The sequence below is a fragment of the Microcebus murinus genome, chromosome 2 (assembly GCF_040939455.1).
Source record: "Microcebus murinus isolate Inina chromosome 2, M.murinus_Inina_mat1.0, whole genome shotgun sequence".
In the NCBI taxonomy this organism is placed as follows: Eukaryota; Metazoa; Chordata; class Mammalia; order Primates; family Cheirogaleidae; genus Microcebus; species Microcebus murinus.
Genome location: NC_134105.1, coordinates 95,856,393 through 95,878,002, shown reverse-complemented (window position 1 = coordinate 95,878,002; position 21,610 = coordinate 95,856,393). Strand labels below are relative to the sequence as shown.

The 21,610-nt window shown below is 33.6% G+C and overlaps 1 protein-coding gene across 2 annotated transcripts in view; it reads left to right on the top strand.

Moving 5' to 3' along the window:
- Positions 1-21,610, top strand: part of SPAG17 (sperm associated antigen 17) — a 226,566-nt gene that overhangs the window by 126,349 nt on the left and 78,607 nt on the right. For both annotated transcript variants that reach the window (XM_076000014.1, XM_012761835.3), the window contains 7 exons: positions 1,648-1,802; positions 6,415-6,590; positions 9,101-9,198; positions 13,327-13,566; positions 14,567-14,678; positions 15,723-15,881; positions 20,209-20,322. In XM_076000014.1, the coding sequence (XP_075856129.1) occupies positions 1,648-1,802; positions 6,415-6,590; positions 9,101-9,198; positions 13,327-13,566; positions 14,567-14,678; positions 15,723-15,881; positions 20,209-20,322 (1,054 nt within the window). The remainder of the gene's footprint in view (positions 1-1,647; positions 1,803-6,414; positions 6,591-9,100; positions 9,199-13,326; positions 13,567-14,566; positions 14,679-15,722; positions 15,882-20,208; positions 20,323-21,610) is intronic.

Genomic DNA, 21,610 nt, shown 5'->3' with positions numbered 1-21,610 from the left:
CTTAGTGCTGTATTTCCTACTACCCAAAGCAAATATGCAAACAAGATTGCAGAGCTCTTACTATCTAATAAAAGGAAGGCTATATGTTCATCATAAATAAAAACATTTGTTTTCTGGGTTTATAATCTGAGAGGATTTTGCCTTTCAAAAAATGTCACTAAGTAATGGACATAACATTTTTTTAATGCAGAGATAGTTACCACATGCATGTTTCTTATATTGGCTCTTAGGGAACAGATGTAAAAGTTTAAGTGCCACTCTGTAAAGACACTTATACAGGGGACTAGATTGGGGAAATAAATGTATTGTTTTGGTTAAGCTACCAGCGTAGAATTGAAAGCAAAACTAAAGCAGCACTTTCCTAGCATAATATGAAATTCCATGCCTTCAGCTTATCCAAACAGTAGAGAACCAAAAGCTGCCTACGTCAGATTGATATGGGAAACAAAAACAAAAACCCACATCTGTCTAATTCATTTTCTTATGGACAATTTCCTTGTTGTTGATTTGTAGTAAAAAGGAAGCAGAATAATAAGCAGCTGCCCACTATACCCCAATATTGGTGGTCGCCATTGCAGTGCCTGCTGAGGGTGGTATGTTTTAGAAAGGACCAGAATTGGAACAAGTAGAAACAACATGTGTCTGAAAGACCACTCACCTTATTTCACTATAACACAGCGTGGCATAGTGGAAAGCTCGCTGTGGAATGTGAAATGGTGAAATTTAGAGTTGAAAGACTGGTATGAGCTCTGGCACCAGAACACATAAATTCTGTGTTCTTTGTTCTTATCCTCTCTTAGCCTCAGTTTGTGCTAAAAAAAAAAAAAAAAAAAAAAAATGAGAGTATATTATAGGAAAAATAAGCATATCTATTGTTTTAGTCTGCTTAGGCTGCCATAACAAAATACCATATACTGAGTGGATTAAACAACAGAAATTTATTTTCTCACAGTTCTGAAGGCTGGAAGTCCAAGGTCTGGGTGCCAGCATGGTTGGGTTCTGGTGAGGACTCTTCCTGTTTTATGCCTTCACACTGTGTTCTCACATGGCAGAGAGAGGGAGGGAGTAGGAGAGGGGGAGGAGAAAGAGGAAAGACAGGGAGAAGAGGGGAACAAGCTCTCTAGTTCCTCTTCTTGTAAGGGCACTAATCCTATCATAAGGGCCCTACACTCATGGCTTCTTCTAAACCTAATTATCTCCCCCAAACCCCATCTCCAAATACCATCACACTGAGGGTTAAGGTTTAACTTATAAATTGGGAGGGAGGGCACAATTAGTCCATAGCACCTATTTATCTGGGGGTTTTAATGGTGATAAAATGAGATGATTGATATTGAAGGCATGGAAAATGCTGGATAAATAACTGCTGGACTTAATTATTATTTACCAACCTTAATGAGGAACACTAGTAGTAAATACCTCTATTCCTGGAGCCTAGAATTTGTTTTTCTATAAGATTTGCTGAAATGCCTGTAAGACTATCTACCATTTATGCTCTCACCTTCTAGCAGTCAGGAAAGAATCCTCTGGGAATTTCAACTTGACTAACAACTTGGAGGAAGAAAAAGAGGGCAAAGAAATGTCCCAGCAGGAGACCTTTCTCTTGGGTAAAAAAAGACACTGCAATGCAATTGCTTTAATTTTCAGGTTCTTCAGGAAGCCCATCAGCAATATAAGTGTGTTGATTCTTATTACCATACCCAAGACAACTCTTTACTTTTAGTCTTTCATAATCCGATGAATATACAACGTCAGCATTGCGAATATTGGAATATTGCTCTTCACTCCAATGTTGGATTCAGGTAACAAGCTTAGATATTTTAGTTAATTGGATAGTTAATTGAATTTAGTTAGCTTGTTAGTTACTTTGTTATTTTAGTTTTAGTTCTTTAGCCTAAGCTAGGTGGTTCAACTCAAGGAAAACATTTGTGTAGTACTACAGATTCAATTCAGCTCACTGAATTGAATGTCTACACATGCCAGGCACTGTGATAGGCATTGACGTTATACCACTAAAGAACACAGACATTATTCTTGTCCTCATGGAGTCTACTGGGGATGTTATTAAATTACATTTGATTCAGTTAGACTCCAATAAAACTGCTTCTGAGAGATTTCAAGTAAGAACTACAAAACATGACATTCTGCATACTGGTTTTGGGTAACTCCACTTGATCTGGAGAAGATTCCAAAGAATGACATACTGACACAGCAATCAGGTTTCCAGCAAACTGAGAAATCTAGCAATTGGGGATTTTTTGTTTTCTTCCCACTTCCTTAGTTATTTCTTTGCTGTCTTAGAACTTTGCTCTCACTCATTAATAACAAGGGCATTTCATTATTATTTCAATACTGGTTAATGTATATTTGGTATTTATTATTTATTTAGCATTGTTTTAGACCTAAGGGATACAGAAAGATATATTAAATGGACTTACAGAAGAATTAGGGGAACATATTATATGTGGCATACACAAACACATTTTAAAGTCATAAAATGAATTTTTTAAAATTAAGGAATAACATCTTGAACTGTTAATCTGTGTTTTTCTTTTCCATTGCCAATACTTACACTTTTATTTCTTTTCCGGTCTTAATTGTTGAATAGGACCGCCAGTATAATTTTGAGAGGATATCCTTGTCTTATTCCAGATTTTAAAGGAAATGTTTTGAGTATTTAAAAATTAAGTCTGTTTTTTGCTCTAGGCTTTGTATAAAGATTCTTTAAGTTAAAAAACTGTTACTAGTTTCCTATGAGTTCTTAATCATACATGATTGTTAAGTCATATCAAATGATTTTTCTGTATCAATTTAGATGTTCACATTTTTTTCTTTAATCTGTGAAAGAGCTAAATTTCATTAATATTATCAATATTTTAGTGTTGAACCAAACTTGCATTCCCATGGTAAGACAAATTTGTCCATATGCTATCTTCTTTATAAATTGCTGAATTTGCTTTGTAATATATTATTTAGAATATTACATCTGTATTCATGGGCAAGATTTAGCTGTAATTTCCCCCTTCTTTATATGTTCTTGTCTGGTTTTAGTATTGAGATTATATTAGCCTCATAAATTATCTAAAGAATGATCTCCCCTTTTAAGTCTTTTTTTTATTTTCTAAAATATTAGTAGTTTGTGGAAAATTAAGATATATGTTCTTTTGATGTGCGATAAAACTTATAGATAAAAACATCTAGACCAGAGAAATGTTTAATTACTGATTCAACTTCTGTCATGGTTTTCAGGTTTCAGGTTTCAGACTCTTCAGGTTTTCTATTTAGTTTTGAATTAGGTTTATAATTTATATTTTTCTGGGAACTTGATCATTTCACCTGTTTTCAAAGTAAGCATAAAATTGATTACAATATTCTCTTATCTTTTAAATTTGTGTTATGTTTATCTGTATTCTTTATGGTTCCTAATATTTTTTAATCTGTGATTTCTTTATATGTTTCTGGATCTATCTTGCCAAAGGTTTGCCCGCTTGATTAATATTTTTAAGAAATCACTCTTGATTTATGATTCTTTCTCCCTTTTTTATCTCATTTAATTTTGCTCTCATCTTTTTTATTTCCTCTATTTAATTTCCTTAGATTATTCTAATATTCTTTAACTTCTTAAATTATTAATAAAAGCTTATCTCATGATTTTGAATTGTTGCTTTTTGTTTGTTTGTTTGTCTTTTACCTTATAAGTATTTAAGGTGAAATCTCTTCCTAAATACCTCCTTAACAACACTCCAAAGTGTCTGATTAATAGTATTTTCATTATCTTTCATTTCTAATTTTCATTATCCTTTCTCATTGACCCATGGATTACATAGAAATGTGTTTTAATTTTAAATATTTGACTGTATTTCATTTTTGTTAGTGTATAGTTTCAAAATATAGTTGTCAGACAACATTTTCTAAGAATACTGAGATTGTGAAATTTGTTGATACCTGCGTTGTTGTTTAATATATGGTGAATTTTTATAAATTCTCCAGGTTTGTGTAATAAGAAAGTGTATTTTCCAATTTTTGATTGCAGAGTTAGACATTTTAAATCTTCCACATTCTTTTGGATTTTTTAAAACTTGGTCAATCAATTAATGAGAAAAAACTTTCTAAAAAACTCACAATGTTATAGTGAATCAATTCCTTCTCATAATTTTATCAGTTTTGGGGTTTTTGCATGTTGAAGTTATATTATTAAATAAATACAATATTAGGTTTGTTATATCTTCCTGATGAATCTTTTATCATTATGTAATGTTCCTCTTTATTTCTAGGACTGCTTTTTGCTTTCAAGTTCATTTTGTCTAATATCGATGTTGTTAAGTTTAATATTGATATGTCTACACAGATTTTATCATATATATTTTGTCTGATATGATAAACTGTACAAAGCTTTTTATTTAATGTTTTATCTTGTATATTCTTTTCCAATATTTATGTCTTATAAATGTGTATGGCTGTATTTTTTAAAATATCTAGCCTGTCAATATTTGCCTCTTAGTTGAGAAACTAGTTCATATATTAGAATTAATTTCAACCATCTAATTTTGTCATTTATTTGCTGGTTTTAGTTTCTTTATTTTTTTAATTTCACTTTGTTTATTTCTACTAAAGTAATAGATGCTATATCTTTTAATGCATTCTTTAGAAATTATGATATATATTTTTAGCTTTATTGAGGCATAATTGATAAACAGAAAATCATACACATTTAATGTACACATTTTGAGAGGTTGGATGCATACATACACTAGTGATACCATCACCACAAATAAGCTACTAAATACCCATTGCCTTCAAAAAATGTCCTCTGTTCCCTTGTGTTGTTGTTATTAAAAACACTGGCCATGAGATCTATCCTTTCAGCATATCTTAAAGTGAACAATATCATATTATTAACTAAATATAATAAAATAATCTCTAGATCTTATTCATTTTGCATAACAGAAATTATATACCCATTCAAAAATAATTCCTCATTTCTTTCCTCTCAGCCACTGGAAATTACCATTCTATTCTCTGCTTCTATAAATTTGACTATTTTAGATACCTCATATAAATAGAATCATGCAGAATTCATTCTCAGTGACTGGTTTATTTCACTCAGCATAATGTCCTCTGGGTTTATACATATTGCCACAAATGTCAGGATTTCCTTCTTTTTTAAGGATGAATAATATTCCATCATGTGTATATGCCACATTTTCTTTATCCATCCACAGACCCTTGGGTTGTTTCCATATTTATGCTATTGTGAAAATGTTGCAGTGAACATGGGGGTGCAGAATTCCTCAAGATACTGATTTCGATTCTTTTGGATAAATACCCAGAAGTTGGATTCATGGATCGTATGGTTCTATTTTTAATTTTTTTAGAAACTTCCATACTATTTTCTATAGTGCCTACAATAGTCTACATTCCCACAAACAATATAATAAGAGTTCCAATTTCTTCACATCCTTACCAATTCTTGATATCTTTTCTTTTGTTTTCTTTCCTTTTCTTTTCATTTCTTTACAATAGCCATCCCAACAGGTGTGGGGTGATGTTTTATTGTGGTGTTGATCTGCATTTCTCTGATGGTTAGTGATGTTGAACAGCTTTTCATAAACCTGGTGGCCATTTGTATATGTTTTCTTCGGAGAAAGGTCTATTTAGGTACTTTGCCCATAAATTAATATCTTTAAAATGTCCATACTATCCAAAGCAATATATGGATTCAATGCAATTCTACAAAATCCCAATGAAATTTTTTACAGAAAGATAAAAAACAAGGAGTGTTATAGCAGCAAGATGTCTAAATGGAATATGCCATGCTCATACCCCCAGAGAAGCAACAATTTTCACAACTATCCACAGGAATACCACTCTGGAAACATAGGAGTCCAATGTAGAGATTCCAGCATAGCATTCAGTAAAAAACTCCAAGAATAGAGACATTAAAGAGGGTAGGATACTCACCATTAAATTGGTACTAATCAGTCAACACTTATGTGCACATATGCAAGTAACATCCATCGGAGATCCAGCAGATAGGATCTTTTTGCCCTAAAAAGAGATTATACTTTTTTATTCTCCAAGTGACAGTGGTGAGAGTGACTCTCTGTTTAAGCTGTCATCAACTCTTGGTATTATCAAACTAGTTAAACCTTCACTTGGATGGAAAGATCTCATTTTTTAATTTGCATGTCTTTAACTATGAATGAAGTTAGGTGTTTTTTATATTCTCACTGGATATTTGTTTGACTACTTTGTACAAAATACATTTAGGATATATCCAAGTTCATTATATTTGTTAAATAGGCAGTTTAGAATCAGTTCACTTTTGAAAAGTTTATTGGCAATTTGTATCTTAAGTATTAATTGACTTTAATAATAACTCAACTGACATCTGCTCTACTTTGTTTTGTTTAGAAATTATTTGGAACTTGTTGCAAAATCCATTCAAGATTGGATCACACAAGAAGAAGCTATATATCAGGAATCTAAAATGGCTGAGGAAATCATTAGGACTAAGGCTGAGTTGGAATTGAAATCTACTAGTGCCAAAGTTTCTACTACCAAAATATTTTCCCTTAAAAAATCTAAAAGTAAGTAACTTATTCAACTTACATATAAAATAAAATCCAAGGACTTTCTCCTATTTTTAATTTAATGAAGTCTGTGAATATTTTAAGATTAAAAAGAATTGCCCACGAATTTCCTGTGACTCTTCACTTTTTTTAGTAAATAGAATAGCTGCATTTCACATATGATAAAATTGTACCTGAGTGGGATAATAGAATATTTGTTTTATATTGACTTAACTTTCTGTCAACTTTGGAAGATTTTATCTGTTGTGTAAATTGAATGTTATGTGTTAATACTACAGAGCTGTAGTAACCCAAACAGCATGATATTGGCATAAAAACAGCCACATCGACCAATGGAACAGAATAGAGAACCCAGAAATAAATCCACACGTCTATGGTGAACTTATCTTCAACAAATTTGGCAAGAGCATACAGTGGGAAAAGGACAGTCTCTTCAATAAATAGTGCTGGGAAAACTGGATATCCATATGCAGAAGACTGAAACTAGACCCTTATCTCTCACCATATACAAAAATCAAATGAAAATGGATTAAAAACTTAAATCTGTGACCTTAAAGAAAACATTGGAGAAATGCTTCTGGACATTGGCCTAAGCAATGATTTCTTGAGTAATATCCCCAAAGCATAGGTAACCATAGCAAAATTAGACAAATGGGATCATATCAAGCTATAATAAAAGGCTTCTGGGCTTGGTGCAGTGGCTCACACCTGTAATCCTACCACTCTGGGAGGCTGAGGCGGGAGGATTGCTTGAGCTCAGGAGTTCAAGACCAGCCTAAGCAAGAGAGAGACCCAGTCTCTACTATAAATAGAAATAAATTAGCCAAACAACTAAATATAGAAAAAATTAGCCGGGCACGTGCTTGTAGTCCCAGCTACCCAGAAGGCTGAGGCAGGAGGATCACTTGAGCCCTGGAGTTTGAGGTTGCTGTGAGCTAGGTTGATGCCACAGCACTCTAGCCCAGGCAAGAGAGTGAGATTCTGTCTCAAAAAAAAAAAAAAAAAAAGCTTCTGCACAGCAAAGGAAACAATCAACTAAGGGAAGAAATGACCCACAAAACGGTAGAAAATATTTGAAAACTACCCATCTGACAAAGAATTAATAATTAGAATATAGAAGGAGCTCCAGCAACTTAACAGGAAAAAAATCAAATAATCCAGTTAAAAATGGACAGAGTATCTGAATAGACATTTCTCAAAAGAAGACACACAAATGGCCAACAAGTATATGAAAAAATCCTCAACATCATTATCATCAGAGAAATGTAAATCAAAGCTACAATGAGATGTCATCTCACCCCAGTTAAATAGCTTTTATCAAAAAGACAGGCCGTAACAAATCTGGCAAGGATGTGGAGAAAAGGGGAACTCTGGTGCACTGTTGGTGGGAATGTAAATTAGTGCAACCACTATGGAGAATGGTAGGAGGTTCCTCAAAAAACTAAAAATAGAACTACTACATGTATATACTGATGTACTCCTACATCAGCAATCCCACTGATGATATATATGCAAAGGAGGGGAGATCAGGATATCAAAAAGGTATCTGCATCCCCATGTTTATTGTAGCACTATTCAGTAGACCTTTGAAAGGATACTTGATAAAGATAAGAAGTGAAATGATTAGGTAATTTATCTATAAAATAAGGATTTTGGGGGGATTTGTGCAAAGGAAATGAACTCCCTGTTAATAATGTTCATTGTTTGTGATAGCCAACATAAAGAGCGATTTCTCATTAAAAAAAGAAAAGCTACATAATTTTCATAATTTCCAAAATTTTTACTACCTCTATCAATTACCAGAGGAGCTGGTACATGGTAGTTTTGTAAATTAAAACTTATAAAAAACCAAGTCAATGATGAATCATTTACCATATCCACCAAAATGGTTGTATAATCCATCAGCTCAGTCTTCCTCCTGATGAGGGGTCCAGCAGGAAAGCACTAAGTACCTAAAAAAATGGATGGGATTATATTATAAAAAGAGATAATTTTTCCCTCTAACACTCGTACTTAAGGCCATACTTGCCTATTGGTAGGAAAAATTGTGAGTTGACTGCCTTTTCTTTATAATACTACTGAACAGATCAAAATTTCCATATCTAATTGCCTGTGGACATCCAGAAAATGGTCAGTTTGGGACTGGAATGCACCTGGCAGTTGCATTCAGTTTGAGGCCTCTCAAGTCCATAAAGGGGTAAACTTTCAAATAGAATGACTACAATGGTAAGAGAAAGGCTTCAATATAGAAAGAAAAATTAGATGTGTTCAGTGTGGTCTTAAAGTGTTAAATTAGGATTAATTAGAGACTATAAGTTCCACATCACCAAAGTGGTTTAGTCCCACTTCAGCTGTCCACTCTGGAGATGGAAAGAAAAAATTTAGAGATGAGTAAATGGGAAGTTGAACTTGATAGCTTTGAGATTTTCTCTAACCCAGAGATTTGGTCCTTCTATGATGCCTCATTTAAGAGAGTTACTAAGAAGTTTAATTTTCTCTGGTTATAGGTAACAAAGGAATCAGCAAAACAGAGACATTAGATCAAGAAAAAGAAAAAGAAAAGGAGAAAGAAAAAATTCCTTTCATTTTAGAAGGCTCTCTCAAGGTAATCCAAGGAAAGACAATTGACATTGATTATTCACAAATCCAAAATTATCTTGTGGTAGAGAGTTTGTGTGTTATAACAGGAAATGACCTTGTTTTTGCTAAACCCTCAGGAATAATTAAATCTTCAATGAAAGTCTTGTCTCTCTACCAAGCTGACTTCTCCACCACATGATGAGCCTTTAAGGAAAGCTATGTATTCCTGATTTTTAAATAGCCACAATCCAGGGCAGTGCCTTGTTCATAATTGGTATACTTTTTATTTTTGTCGCAGGTGTCTGTTTTTGTTTGCATACTTTAATTGTAATTTTTAATTAAAAAGCTAATATATGCTTTTATAATAAATATAATAGTAATAACTATGGTTATTCTAAGCCCCTGAGATAAGAAATTTTAAATATTTGATATGTCCTATGATCATATAAGTACATATGCACAAGTGTCAAGAGAGTTTTTGTTCATTTTTTCTTTGTGGTTTAGCTTTGGTTTGGTTTTTTACTCTGCTGTATGTTTTCTTTCTTTTGGCAACTGTTACGGACAGAATGTTTGTGTCTTCCTAAAATTTGTATGTTGAAATCTAATCCCCAATATAGTGGTATTTGGAGGTGGGACCTTTGAGAGGCAATAGTCAATGTTGTTTTAGATTTAGCCCCATGCTTACCTTTTATTTTGTTGAGCATTTCTTCTTATGCCTTATATTCTGGGAGTATTGCCTCTAGAAGTTCCTTTACTGAGAGTTTGTTGCTGTGAACTCTTTCTACTCACAACACTACTGACACTAAATATGTGGGTGTTTTTCCCACACCAGCTAATTCTCCTACTTTCCAGACACCAACTGGGTATCTTACAATTCAATTCAATTCTGATACAAACTACCCAGACTTAGCACAGACTCCACAGATTAAGGTCCTGTCTCAGGAGACTGCTCCTACTTCAAATGCCAGTCACAAGTATTGGGTCCCACGGTACCCACACTTCTCTGATTTGGCTACAAAGTTGGAGAGTCCCACAGTCACCTCCTCAGGTTCAATAATTTGCTAGAACAACTCACAGAATTCAGGAAAACACTTTACTTGCTGTTCTGGTTTATTACAAAAAGATATTATAAAGAATACAAATGAACAGCCAGATGAAGAGGTACATAAAGCAAGGTCCAGAAGGATTCCAAGCACAGTAGCTTCTGTCCCCACGGAGCTAGGGTGTGTCATTCTCCCAGAATGTGAATGCATTCACCAACTCAGAAGCCCTCCAAACCCTATCATTCAGAGGTATTTTATGGAGGCTTCTTCATGTAGGTATGATAGAGTATTGATTCAATCTCCAGCTTCTCTTCCCTCCCCAGAAGTTGGGGGGTGAGGCTGAAAGTTCCAAACTTCTAATCAAGGTTTTGTCTTTCTGGTGACTGGCTCCCACCCTATCTTAAAGCCATCTAAGAGCATGTCAAGAGTTGCTCATTAGAAAAAAGATGCTCCTATCACTTATGAAATTCCAAGGGATTTAATGGAGCTCTGTGCCAGGAACCAGGAATAAACACCAAATGTCTGTTTCTTATTATATCACAGTATCACAGTTGGCATTAAATTCAGTTTGTACCTCTCTGAAAAATGACTTTATTTTTCCCTTATTCATTAAACATAGTTTTCATTTGTATAATTCTTGGTTGACTTTTTCATTTCCTATTAACATTCTCAAGATATTGCTCCATATTTTCCTTGCTGACATGTGGCTATTAATATGTTGATTGTCCATCTAATTTTTCATTCTTCTATAGACAGTTTATCTTTTCTGACTAGCTGCTTTGAAAACATTCAGTGGTGTGCTGGTATATGTTCAGCAGTAGCTGTCTAATAAAACAAAAGTATGCATATATGTACATATATAAGTTTATTATAAATGTTTCTGATATATAGTATGTAGGGCACACAATTTACATATAATAATAAAGAAAATACTATACTTTGTTTTAAATTCCAAAATGCTAATTTATTTTTACAAAATGACTTCTTTGATTTTTGCTAAATTCTTGTGTCCTTAGCCAACCTATGGTTACAGTTGACAAAAAAGTGTCATTCCAATATTAATGTTGATTGATATTTTCATTTATGTTAACAAGACAAAAATGAAACAATAAAAGGGTATGTCTCACTCCCTTGTCAATGACATGAGCAACTTATTTGCTGAATCAGAAATAGTTTTGAATACTGGAAGAATAGTTCCTTAATTTTTTGTGCTAGTTATTATACAATGTAACAGCTAGTAAAATAAGTTTAATTTATTTTTTATTTTTTTTAGAGATGGGGTCTCACTCTATCACCCAGGCTGGAATGCTGGAGTGCAGTGACACAGTCAGCTCACTGTAACCTCAAAATCAAGCAGTCCTCCTGCCTCAGCCTCCCAAGTAGCTAGAACTACAGGCATGCATCACCATGCTGGCCACATTTAAGTTTAATAAGCATTAACATTCTCTCCATCACTTTCTTAAGTCTACATAGTAACAATCAATCAATCCTAATTTGTAGCATTTCCTGATATTTGTAGTGTAAGTATTCCCACAATGGCTGATTTCAAGGTACCAGCATGACATCACTAATGCCAAGTTGGAAGCAATATGCAGTAGCTGTAGTGTTTTCACTATACAGACATAATTGACCTAAATAACCTCAAGATCATAATAGTGAGATGTAACAATATAATTACGATGTGGTAAGCTTTGAATCTTTATTGCCTTTGTTTTAATATTTTGTTTAATTGTGAATTTTTATAATTTATTTTTTGATGATGGCTGTGGTTAACAACTAGCTCACAAAATTCTAAAACATTTAACAATAAACTCTTGTAGGCCAATATGAGCCAGATCCAACACTTCTGTTTTTTATTTATTGACCTTCTTGAATGTTAGGATTAATGTCTTTCTCCATCTCTGAAATGCCTCAGACATAATATGTTCAAATACTGCCTTTTCAAACGTTTTATTCCAGTTTCAAGAGGTCTTTCAAACTCACCTTGCCATTTTTTATACCCTCTTCTTTCTTACTGGCACTTTTGACACTTAATTTTATTTTTTTAAGCATATTAAAGAACATTTTATATTCTCCATTTGGTAATTATAGTATCTATAGCCTTTACAGATATAATTTCACAGTTTGTTTCGAGGTTCTTGCTCAAAGTGGCTTATCTCCTCATGTTTTGTGATTTTCATTTGTGACCCAGCATGAACTTATAACTTGTTTAAAATAAAACTTTAAGGGCCTGGTGCCGTGGCTCACGCCTGTAATCCTAGCACTCTGGGAGGCTGAGGTGAGAGGATCATTTGAGCTCAGGAGTTCGAGACCAGCCTGAGCAAGAGTGAGATGCTGTCTCTACTATAAATAGAAAAAAATTAGCCAAACAACTAAAACTAGAAAAAATTAGCTGGGCATGGAGGCTCATGCCTATAGTCCCAGCTACTTGGGAGGCTGAGGCAGTATGATTGCTTAAGCTCAGGAGTTTGAGGTTGCTGTGAGCTAGGCTACCGCCATGGCACTCTAGCCCGGGCAACACAGTGAGACTCTGTCTCAAAAAATAATAATAACAATAAATAATAAAATAAAATAAATAAATAAAATTTAAAAAAAATAAATAAAATAAAAATTTAAGGTAAAGTGCATTTTAGCCACAAATCTATGTGAAAAGACAGGTTTCCTAACTTTTGGTTAGGAGTGCTCAGGAGAGACTTACTCATCATCACTTTATCCATTTTATCTATAATTTTTGAAATATTTTGTGCCAGGAATGTTTCTCTGAACATCTAGTCTAGCACATTGCTGATAAACCATCTTAGGAACTGAATTAAGAATTAAACTTTTGTGGAGAAGGATAGGAGGCTGAGAAGCCAGCTAAGCCAGCTAATGCAATGGTAGAGGCAAAGATAATAAAGACTTAAACTAATGAAATTGCAAAAGAAGCTGTGAGAGAAGAAGCTGAAGTGAAGAGAGTTCTCTGAGGAGAACTGACAAGGTTTAGTAGACAGAAGTTGGATGAGAGAAAGAGAGAATCAAGGATGACTTAATTATTCTCCAAAATAAACCTGAATGGGACACATATTTGATTTGTTTCAAAATCCTGTTAAATTTTTTAAATGTGTTTACAGGCATGGAAAGAAGAGCAAGATCGATTAGCAGAGGAAGAACGATTAAGAGAAGAAAAGAAAGCAGAAAAGAAGAGTAAAGAAGCTGGTAGAAAGAAAGGCAAGGATAAGCCAGAGAAAGAGGATAGTAAAGCTGTGAAGAAAAAATCTTCATTCAAGGAGAAATCTAAAGAAGAACAAATCAAGAGCCACGAAGTAATAGAGGAGTCCCGCCAGCCACCAGAACCTGAGAAAGTTTACCCGGTAAAATCAATTCTCTAAAAAGTATCTTTGGGCTCTTCCTAATTGTTTTGGGAAAACATGGGTTCTATGGAACTTAAGATTCTCTTGTCTTCACTACCACCACAGAAGGCCCTGGGGTTTCTTCTGTTATCAATGAGCTCAAACCTGTATCCCACTCTCTGATATCTAGAACCTTCTTTGTAGTCAATCACCAATATAACACCCTCAGGGTAGTTTTTCCTTGAGTGCTATGAAGCTAGGTTACCAAAGGCAACAAAGATGGAAAATTGATGCAAAAGCATTCAATTAGGTATATGTAAATAAGCAACTATAATAAGTCAACATGAACACAAAGGCTGGCTTTAACTGTCTCAGATGATGGGACTTGCTGGCTACATTTGCTTGTCTCACTGTAGGCACCCATGCTTCTGGTGCCTATGCTTTTGTAAAACCTTCCTTTGCAAATTCTCCCTCAGGTGGCTGTGGCTATTATGAGGAAAACCTAATGGGGGAAAATGGAAAGAAATGCAATAGTCCCTGTCCTTGGTAGCTACTTCTCTAAACCAATTGTTCTCAAGTTTTAGCATGCATTGCAAATCACCTGGAACTCTGTCAGCAACACAATAAAGAATGTCTTTTCCATATGACCTCCTAAAATGTAAAGCGTCCACACTTCTCAGTATATCAGTTCACTTTAAACAGAAAATTTGTAGCCAATGAATGAGAACTTGATTTCTTTTCGAACTGCCTTGACAATAATATAGTGACTTGATTTGGACTAGGTTATGAGGATGTTCCAGTGAACAGAGTTTAAAGTCATAGATCTCCTTTAACTTGACCTGTCATTGTAACACCATCGAAGGTTCTAAAAGCAATTTGGACACTGACCTCTGAGTCTGTAAAGGAATAGACATATCATTTAGCAGAAATTAAGCTATGGAAACTTTAATTGGCTAACACTGATAAGTTGACTTTTGTCAATTGCATTTTCACATTCAAAGCATGATGTTTTCTCTTCTAGTTTCGAGGATATAATATGGGAAATATACCCACCCAAATCTCAGGGACAAATTACTATCTGTATCCTTCTGATGGAGGGCAGATTGAAGTTGAAAAGACAATGTTTGAAAAAGGTACATTTTGAAAGTAGCTGGTTAATGGTTTGAGAGATATTAATGCATTTCAGATAATTATGGGAACTTGTATTCCTAAGTGTGATAGGTGAGAGTCTATATGTGTACTGAAATTGATTTATGCACCACGTTCAGCATTCAGACTTCATATTATTCTATTATAAATGTCTTTGTAAGGCATAGGCCAGCCTGGAATTTAGCTGGTACACACTAGTATGCCATTCCAGTTGTTAAAATATTAAAATATTTCCATATAATTGGTAAATAGTATAGTAACCGCAATTACCAAACATTTAATTAATAATATTAGTTATAGCACATACTGTTATCTCAGAAACCAAGCACATACTGTGAGTTTATAGCATTTTTCTGGTTTGGGCTTTGGAGCGCAGACTTTGGGGGCCTGCTGCCTATATGCAGTTATTTTAGCTCTTATTAAGATTTGTATATGCATACAATGCATGTAAGTTTCAGATGGTGCATAGTAAATACAGTATTTTTATCCAAGCTTATCAATTTTGAGAGCTGATAGCTCAAAGTTGAAAATAAAAGGCTGTATTAAAAAAAAGAAACACATAGAGTAGAAGAAAAATGAGTTAGAACACTGAAAAAGAAAATGGATTGTTGGAAAAATTCTTATAATTATCATAGTAATAATAATAACAATAATAACTACTATAACTAACATATAATTTTATAAAAATTAACATATTAATTAATAATTAACTCATTAATTTTCTCAGTTGATGAATGATAAAGTTGATTATAGGTATGCATTGCCTCAGACAATTTATTTTCTCTTCTGTACTTTGATTTGAAAAGTTACTAGAAGGCCTGCAAATATCTCTTTGGTTCACCTACCTTTTATTCCTGGAATACTATCATTACTTTATTCCTATAGGCATCCTTTTACAGAAATGCTGACATCCCTAGGTATTTCCCCTCCCTGGCTTAAATTCAATGCTGCATTGTTTAAACATCTTGTTGAGGAGTTTAATGTAGCATCATAATCAGCCCATCTTTTAGCCTATGGTTCTTCTTCAGGCTCAACTTTTATCAAAGTGAAAGTGAAAAAGGACAAGCACAATTTTATAATTCATTTAAAAGACCCTAAGGAAATTACAAAAAAAGAAAATAAAGAAGAGGATTATTATGCAGAAGAAGAGAAAGAGAAAAAGGATGAAGAACAAAATCCTGAAACAGGTGAGCAGCTGCATCTTTGTGGCAGTGGAGGTTAATATTTCAGCAATGTGCCAAACCCACCCACCTGACATAAACACACTTGGATCCCTTCCACTCAGCACATAGAATTCTTCCAGATGGTAACTGAGGTATTCTGCCATTCTGTAATGTAAGGTATTGTTTATGAAATACATAGCCCATCTCCAATGGGCTGCTTACTTAGTTTTCTCCCGTTAGGCACCCAGCTCTTGATCTCAGTTGTCGTATTGAGTCTAGCCAGGCTATTCACTTTTATGTAGTAATGCTGAGTTTGTGATGTTCATTCGGTCCTTAATTTTGGTTTATGCACTTATACCAACTGTAATCCCCAAGATGCCGGTTCTCATTTGTTGATTCATACTGAAACTTTAGTTTCTTTCCAATATTCACTGCAGATGATAGTGTTTCTTTCTATGCTCTCTCTGTCACATGGCTCTCTCTGTAGCACCAAATTTCATAGGTTGTAAAGACAAAGGAAAAACCATGGCTACGAGAGTCATTACCTGCTTAGAGATGAGAGCTCTAAGTGGATGTCCATTGATTAAACACCACAAAACTTCTTGATAACACTATTTAACATCTGCAGGCAACATCACCTAGGGAAATAAACTGTTTCTTATCCAATGTGGTGTGGATTACACCTGCAGAAAGAGATGAGTTAATAAGATGTATTCAACTCAAATTAGTGATAAGATCAATAACTAAATCTCATTTATAAATTTAGCTATGGTGACATTTTCCAAACTCAAGATAAGAACACAAATTTAAGTGTGAATGTACCCAAGAACTTAGCACAGAAATTTTAAAATTACTTTTCTTTGTTATAGGAAATATAAAAACTATGGATTATTATTAAAAATTAGGAAATTTAGAAATATTTAAAGAAGATAATGGTTACCTATAATACTACCACCCCAGTGATAACCACTGTTCATAGTGTATTTCTTTCTTACTTTATCATCATGAGCACGTTCTTATTCATTAAATATTTTTGGTACCTTGATGTCTAGTGATAGAAAAAAAAAAAAAAAAAAAAAAAAAAAAAAAAAAAAAAAAAAAAAAAAAAAAAAAAAAAAAAAAAAATAAATATTTTTGGAAGCAAGATTTGTTAATGATTTAATAATTTTTCATTGATGTATGTATATTATATTTCTAATAATTTTCATGTTTTCTATATTCAGTTAATTTCTGCTAAAATAAATAAACATATATTTATACTTATATTTACATATTTATTTATAAATAAATATTCATATATATTAATACTTATGTAAAATAAATTAATCATTTCCTTTTGCATACATAATAACCAATTTTTAGCCTTACTATTAAACCTTCCATTTCTAGATTATCTTTTCTCATTTTAGCTTTAATTATCTCCAGAGTCTGCAAACTTTGACCCAAATTTGATCTATAATCTGTTTTTATACGGCCCATGAACTAAGAATAGTTTTTACATTTGTAAAGAGCTGTTAAAAAAAAAAAAGCTAAGAAGAATGTGTGATAAAGACTATATGTGGCCTACAAAACCTAAAATATTTACTATCTGGCCCTTTTTCAGAAAAAATTTCATAGGACCCTGATCTAGATGGATGTACAACATATTAACAGGAAGAAAGATGGAGAGAGTGAGAGTAATGAGCATTGCGAACCACTGCTTGCTTTCTTCTTTCCTATTTTATAAAGGTTTCTGTTCTGGTTAATTTATTGGCTGTTTAGTTTTATTAAGTTTTCTCCTCAGATGGGGCACATGATAGTATGCCTTCTCAATGTTTACATATCTTTAGATATCTTGAATGATATCTTAGCTGGATACAGGATCCTTAAATTGTGGCCTTTTTCTCTCTACCATTCTTAGTTGCTATTGCACTGTCTTATAATTTCTGGATTAGAATTTGATGAACCTTTCTAATCTGAGAATCAAGCTCCAGCTCTAGCTCAGGGAGTTTTTCTCTGGTTGTTAATTTAATTTTTGCTGCCCTTCATTTGTTCCTTTTTTTCCTTCTGTAAAACCTACAATTTGCATAAATTTATCATCTAAATCTCTTATGCCTTTTTTCATGCCTTCCTTCCTTTTAAATGTTTGCTCTGGGTTTTGAGATACTGGTTTTGACTTGATTTTCCAAGAAACTCATTCGAATCTTAAAATGACCACCCTGTCTTTCCATTCACCTAGCAAATACTGAATGATTTGATTGGGGAAGCATGTTTTTAAATTCTAGGAAGTGCTTTTTAAAATATCCTTATGTGCTTTAAAAAAAATCTTCAAGCATTTATCTAACTCTTTCATAATTTATAATCTGCTAAGCATGCATTCTATTTTGTTGTTGTTGTGACTATTATTCCTATCTCTGTCCACTCAGCTTCCTTAGATGGCTGTTTTGAAATGCCATCTATTGGTGTATCCACCAATATACCCTCTTATTAATATAGCGCATTAAGGTGCCTATTTTCCTGCACGCTGATTGACAATAAACATTATCTTTTTTGTAGACTTTAATTTTTAGAGCAGTTTTAGGTTCACAGCAAAATTGAATAGAAGTTACGGAGATTTCCAATATACTCTCTGCCCCCACACATGCATAGCCTCCCCCATTATCAACATTCCCACACCAGAGTGGTACATTTGTCACAGTGATGAACCTACATTGACACATGATTAACATCCCAAGTCCATTATATTAGGGCTCACCTTTGGTGTTGTATAGGCTGAATTTGGACAAATGTATGGTGACACCTATCCACCTTTATAGTACCATACTGAGTAGTTTCACTGCCCTAAAAATCCTCTGTGCTCTGCCTATTCGTCCCTTCCACCCTCCAACTCCTGGAAAACACTGATCTTTTTACTGTATCCATAGCTTTGCCCTCTCCTCATATAATTAGAATTATACAGTATATAGTATTTTCAGACTGGTGCTTCTTTCACTTAGTAATATGCATTCGCTTCCTCCATGTCTTTTCATGACTTGATAGTATATTTCTTTGTAGCACTGAATAATATTCCATTGTCTAGATGTACCATGGTTTATTTTTCCATTCATCTACTTAAGGACACCTTGGCTACTTCCAGGTTTTGTCAATTGTGAATAAACACCCATGTACAGGTTTTTGTGTGGACATAGTTTTTAACTCCTTGGGTAAATACCAAGGATTATGATTGTTGGAACATACAGTAAGAGTATGTTAGTTCCGTAAGAATCTACTAAATTGTCTTCCAAAGTGACTGTACCATTTTGCATTTCCACCAGCAATGAAGGAAAATTCCTGTTGCTCTACATCCTTGTCAGCATTTGGTGTTTCAGATTTTCTTCATTCTAATAACTGCTTAGTTGTATCTTGTTTTAATTTGCATTTCCCTGACAACATATGATGTTGAGAATCTTTTCATAGGCTTATTTGCTGTCTGTATATCTTCTTTGGTGAGGTGTCTGTTGACGTCTTTTGCCTATGTTTTAATAGGCAAAAGGTTTTATTATTATTGAGTTTTAATAGTTCTTTGTATATGGTGGACAATAGTCCTTTAACATATACATTTTTTGAAAATATTTTCTCCTAGTCCCTGGCTTGTCTTTTCATTCCCTTGAACCTTTTGTTCCATTGGTCATTTGAATTTCCAAGTCTAGAAATTATCTCTTCATAGGTTAGGATATTTTAAATCAATATTGTCTCATCTTTTTTGTATGATATTAGAGGAAATGGTGAACTGAGTATAAAACAATAGAACAGAAAATTCACAAATTCTTCATATATACCTTAAGAATGTATGTTTTAACAGATTTTGTTTTAAAATTATGTTTGAGTGAAATAATTTTAAAATGTGTTTCACAATATAATGAATTTTAAATGTGAGGATTTAAGAATATGTTTTAAAATGTGGGAAAATTCAGATTGAACTGATGGTTTTAATTTAAAAAGTCATGTGGGAAGGGACGGGAGGTGTGTTTTCTGGGACACTAGTAAAGAGTGATAATTACCTGTACTATAATGAAAAAAAAAGTCATGTAGTTGATCTACCAGATGAATAATCTGCATTTGGTGCATTTGTCTAGGCCATCAATCAGTTTATTTCCTCTCTACATTTCAACCTAAAACCCTTAAAACAAGAGAACGAGACTCTCACGTTCTCATCTTTGTAACTCCACCCTACCTCTAATAGCCTGGAGTGCATTGCTGGAAATAAAACAATTATTTTTAAGTTGATTGTGGTACAACATTTAAGCCCTCCATTTCCAGCCTCCCCTCTGAGTTTAGCTTATATTTCTTTTGAATAAAATGGAAATGTCCTTGATCTTATTTTGTCTTTTAGAAGTGTCATATGAAAAGAATAAAGCTGTCAGCAAGTTTGGATCTTTTTCTGCCACCTTAGAAAATGGAATCTGCCTCTCCATAAGTTACTATGGATCAAGTGGAATGGCGCCAGGTGAAATAATACAACAGAAAGGATAAGCATGCTCTGTGGCCAGAGGTCCCTGCCCATCCACAATCTTCTCACTTGTCAATTAACTTGACCTGATTTAATGGCCCTGATAGTTTTTCCTGCAGGGAAGGAATATAAGGGGTATATGTGTATGTGTGTAAATATATGTGTTTGTGTACATATGTGGGTATACAAGCATATATAAATCTTTCATATATAGCAAATGATGCTTTGGCATTTTAGACAGCATTTATCATTTATATTATCTTATATAATCACATATACCTATGAGATCATATGTATATGATATATACATGTATATATATATGATGTGCATATATATATATTCCAGTCATCTTTGTTAACTAACTCATAAAACTAAGCCTTTTAGTTGGTGCCAAAGAAGCATGATCTGCCAAGGAATCCTTTTGGTTTTCTCTAGAATAATATTTTTATGAATCCTGTGATTGTGGAATCGTTTAGTGTGCTTCAGGACATTAGCCTTAAAGGAGACATTCACTGGACATATTTCTCTACCTCACTCTAAATAAACAAATTATCCAACTGGAAGTTATTTCCTTACAAACCACAAAATAGTATGTCACTTTACCAAGAGGCAATTAGGAAATCTGTGGGTTCCCATCCATTTTAGAGGGATGTAATGACAAGGTATTTTTTAAAAAGCATCACAAAATCAAAATATAATCCCTATGCTATATAGCCTCAAAACTATGTATTAGTGTAGACCTTGGTGATCCAGTTATATGGCTTACTATATAATTCCTTTTTCTAAGAGACAAGGGTCTCATGGATCATCATAATCTTGTTTCTTGTGTCAAGTATCCTAGTACTTTAGTGAGTTAGTGGGGCCATTAGATTTGATAGTATTTTTTACTTCATTTGGGGTTTTGTAGTTTAGTTTGTATTTGATTTGTTTTTAAACCAACACTTGGAGAAGTAATGTGTTGCCTAACAAATTATGTATGAAAATCTATTATCACCACAGAGTCACTAAAATTCCTTACCTCTTCTGAATGTAGGTTATCATTATTTTATATTAAGATTTTTTTATACCCCACTCTATCAACTCTGTTGGTCCCATTTCCTAAGTGATTTCCTTATTCTCGATTTAATCCTTCAGTTAATATGTAATCATTACATTAAAAACAGATGCTCCTAATTTCAGGTTATAGGTACTATATTAGAAAATGTTTGTAGTGTAGATAATAAGTAATGTCTACTTCCTGCATATTAAAAACTAAGTTGGGCCGGGCGCGGTGGCTCACGCCTG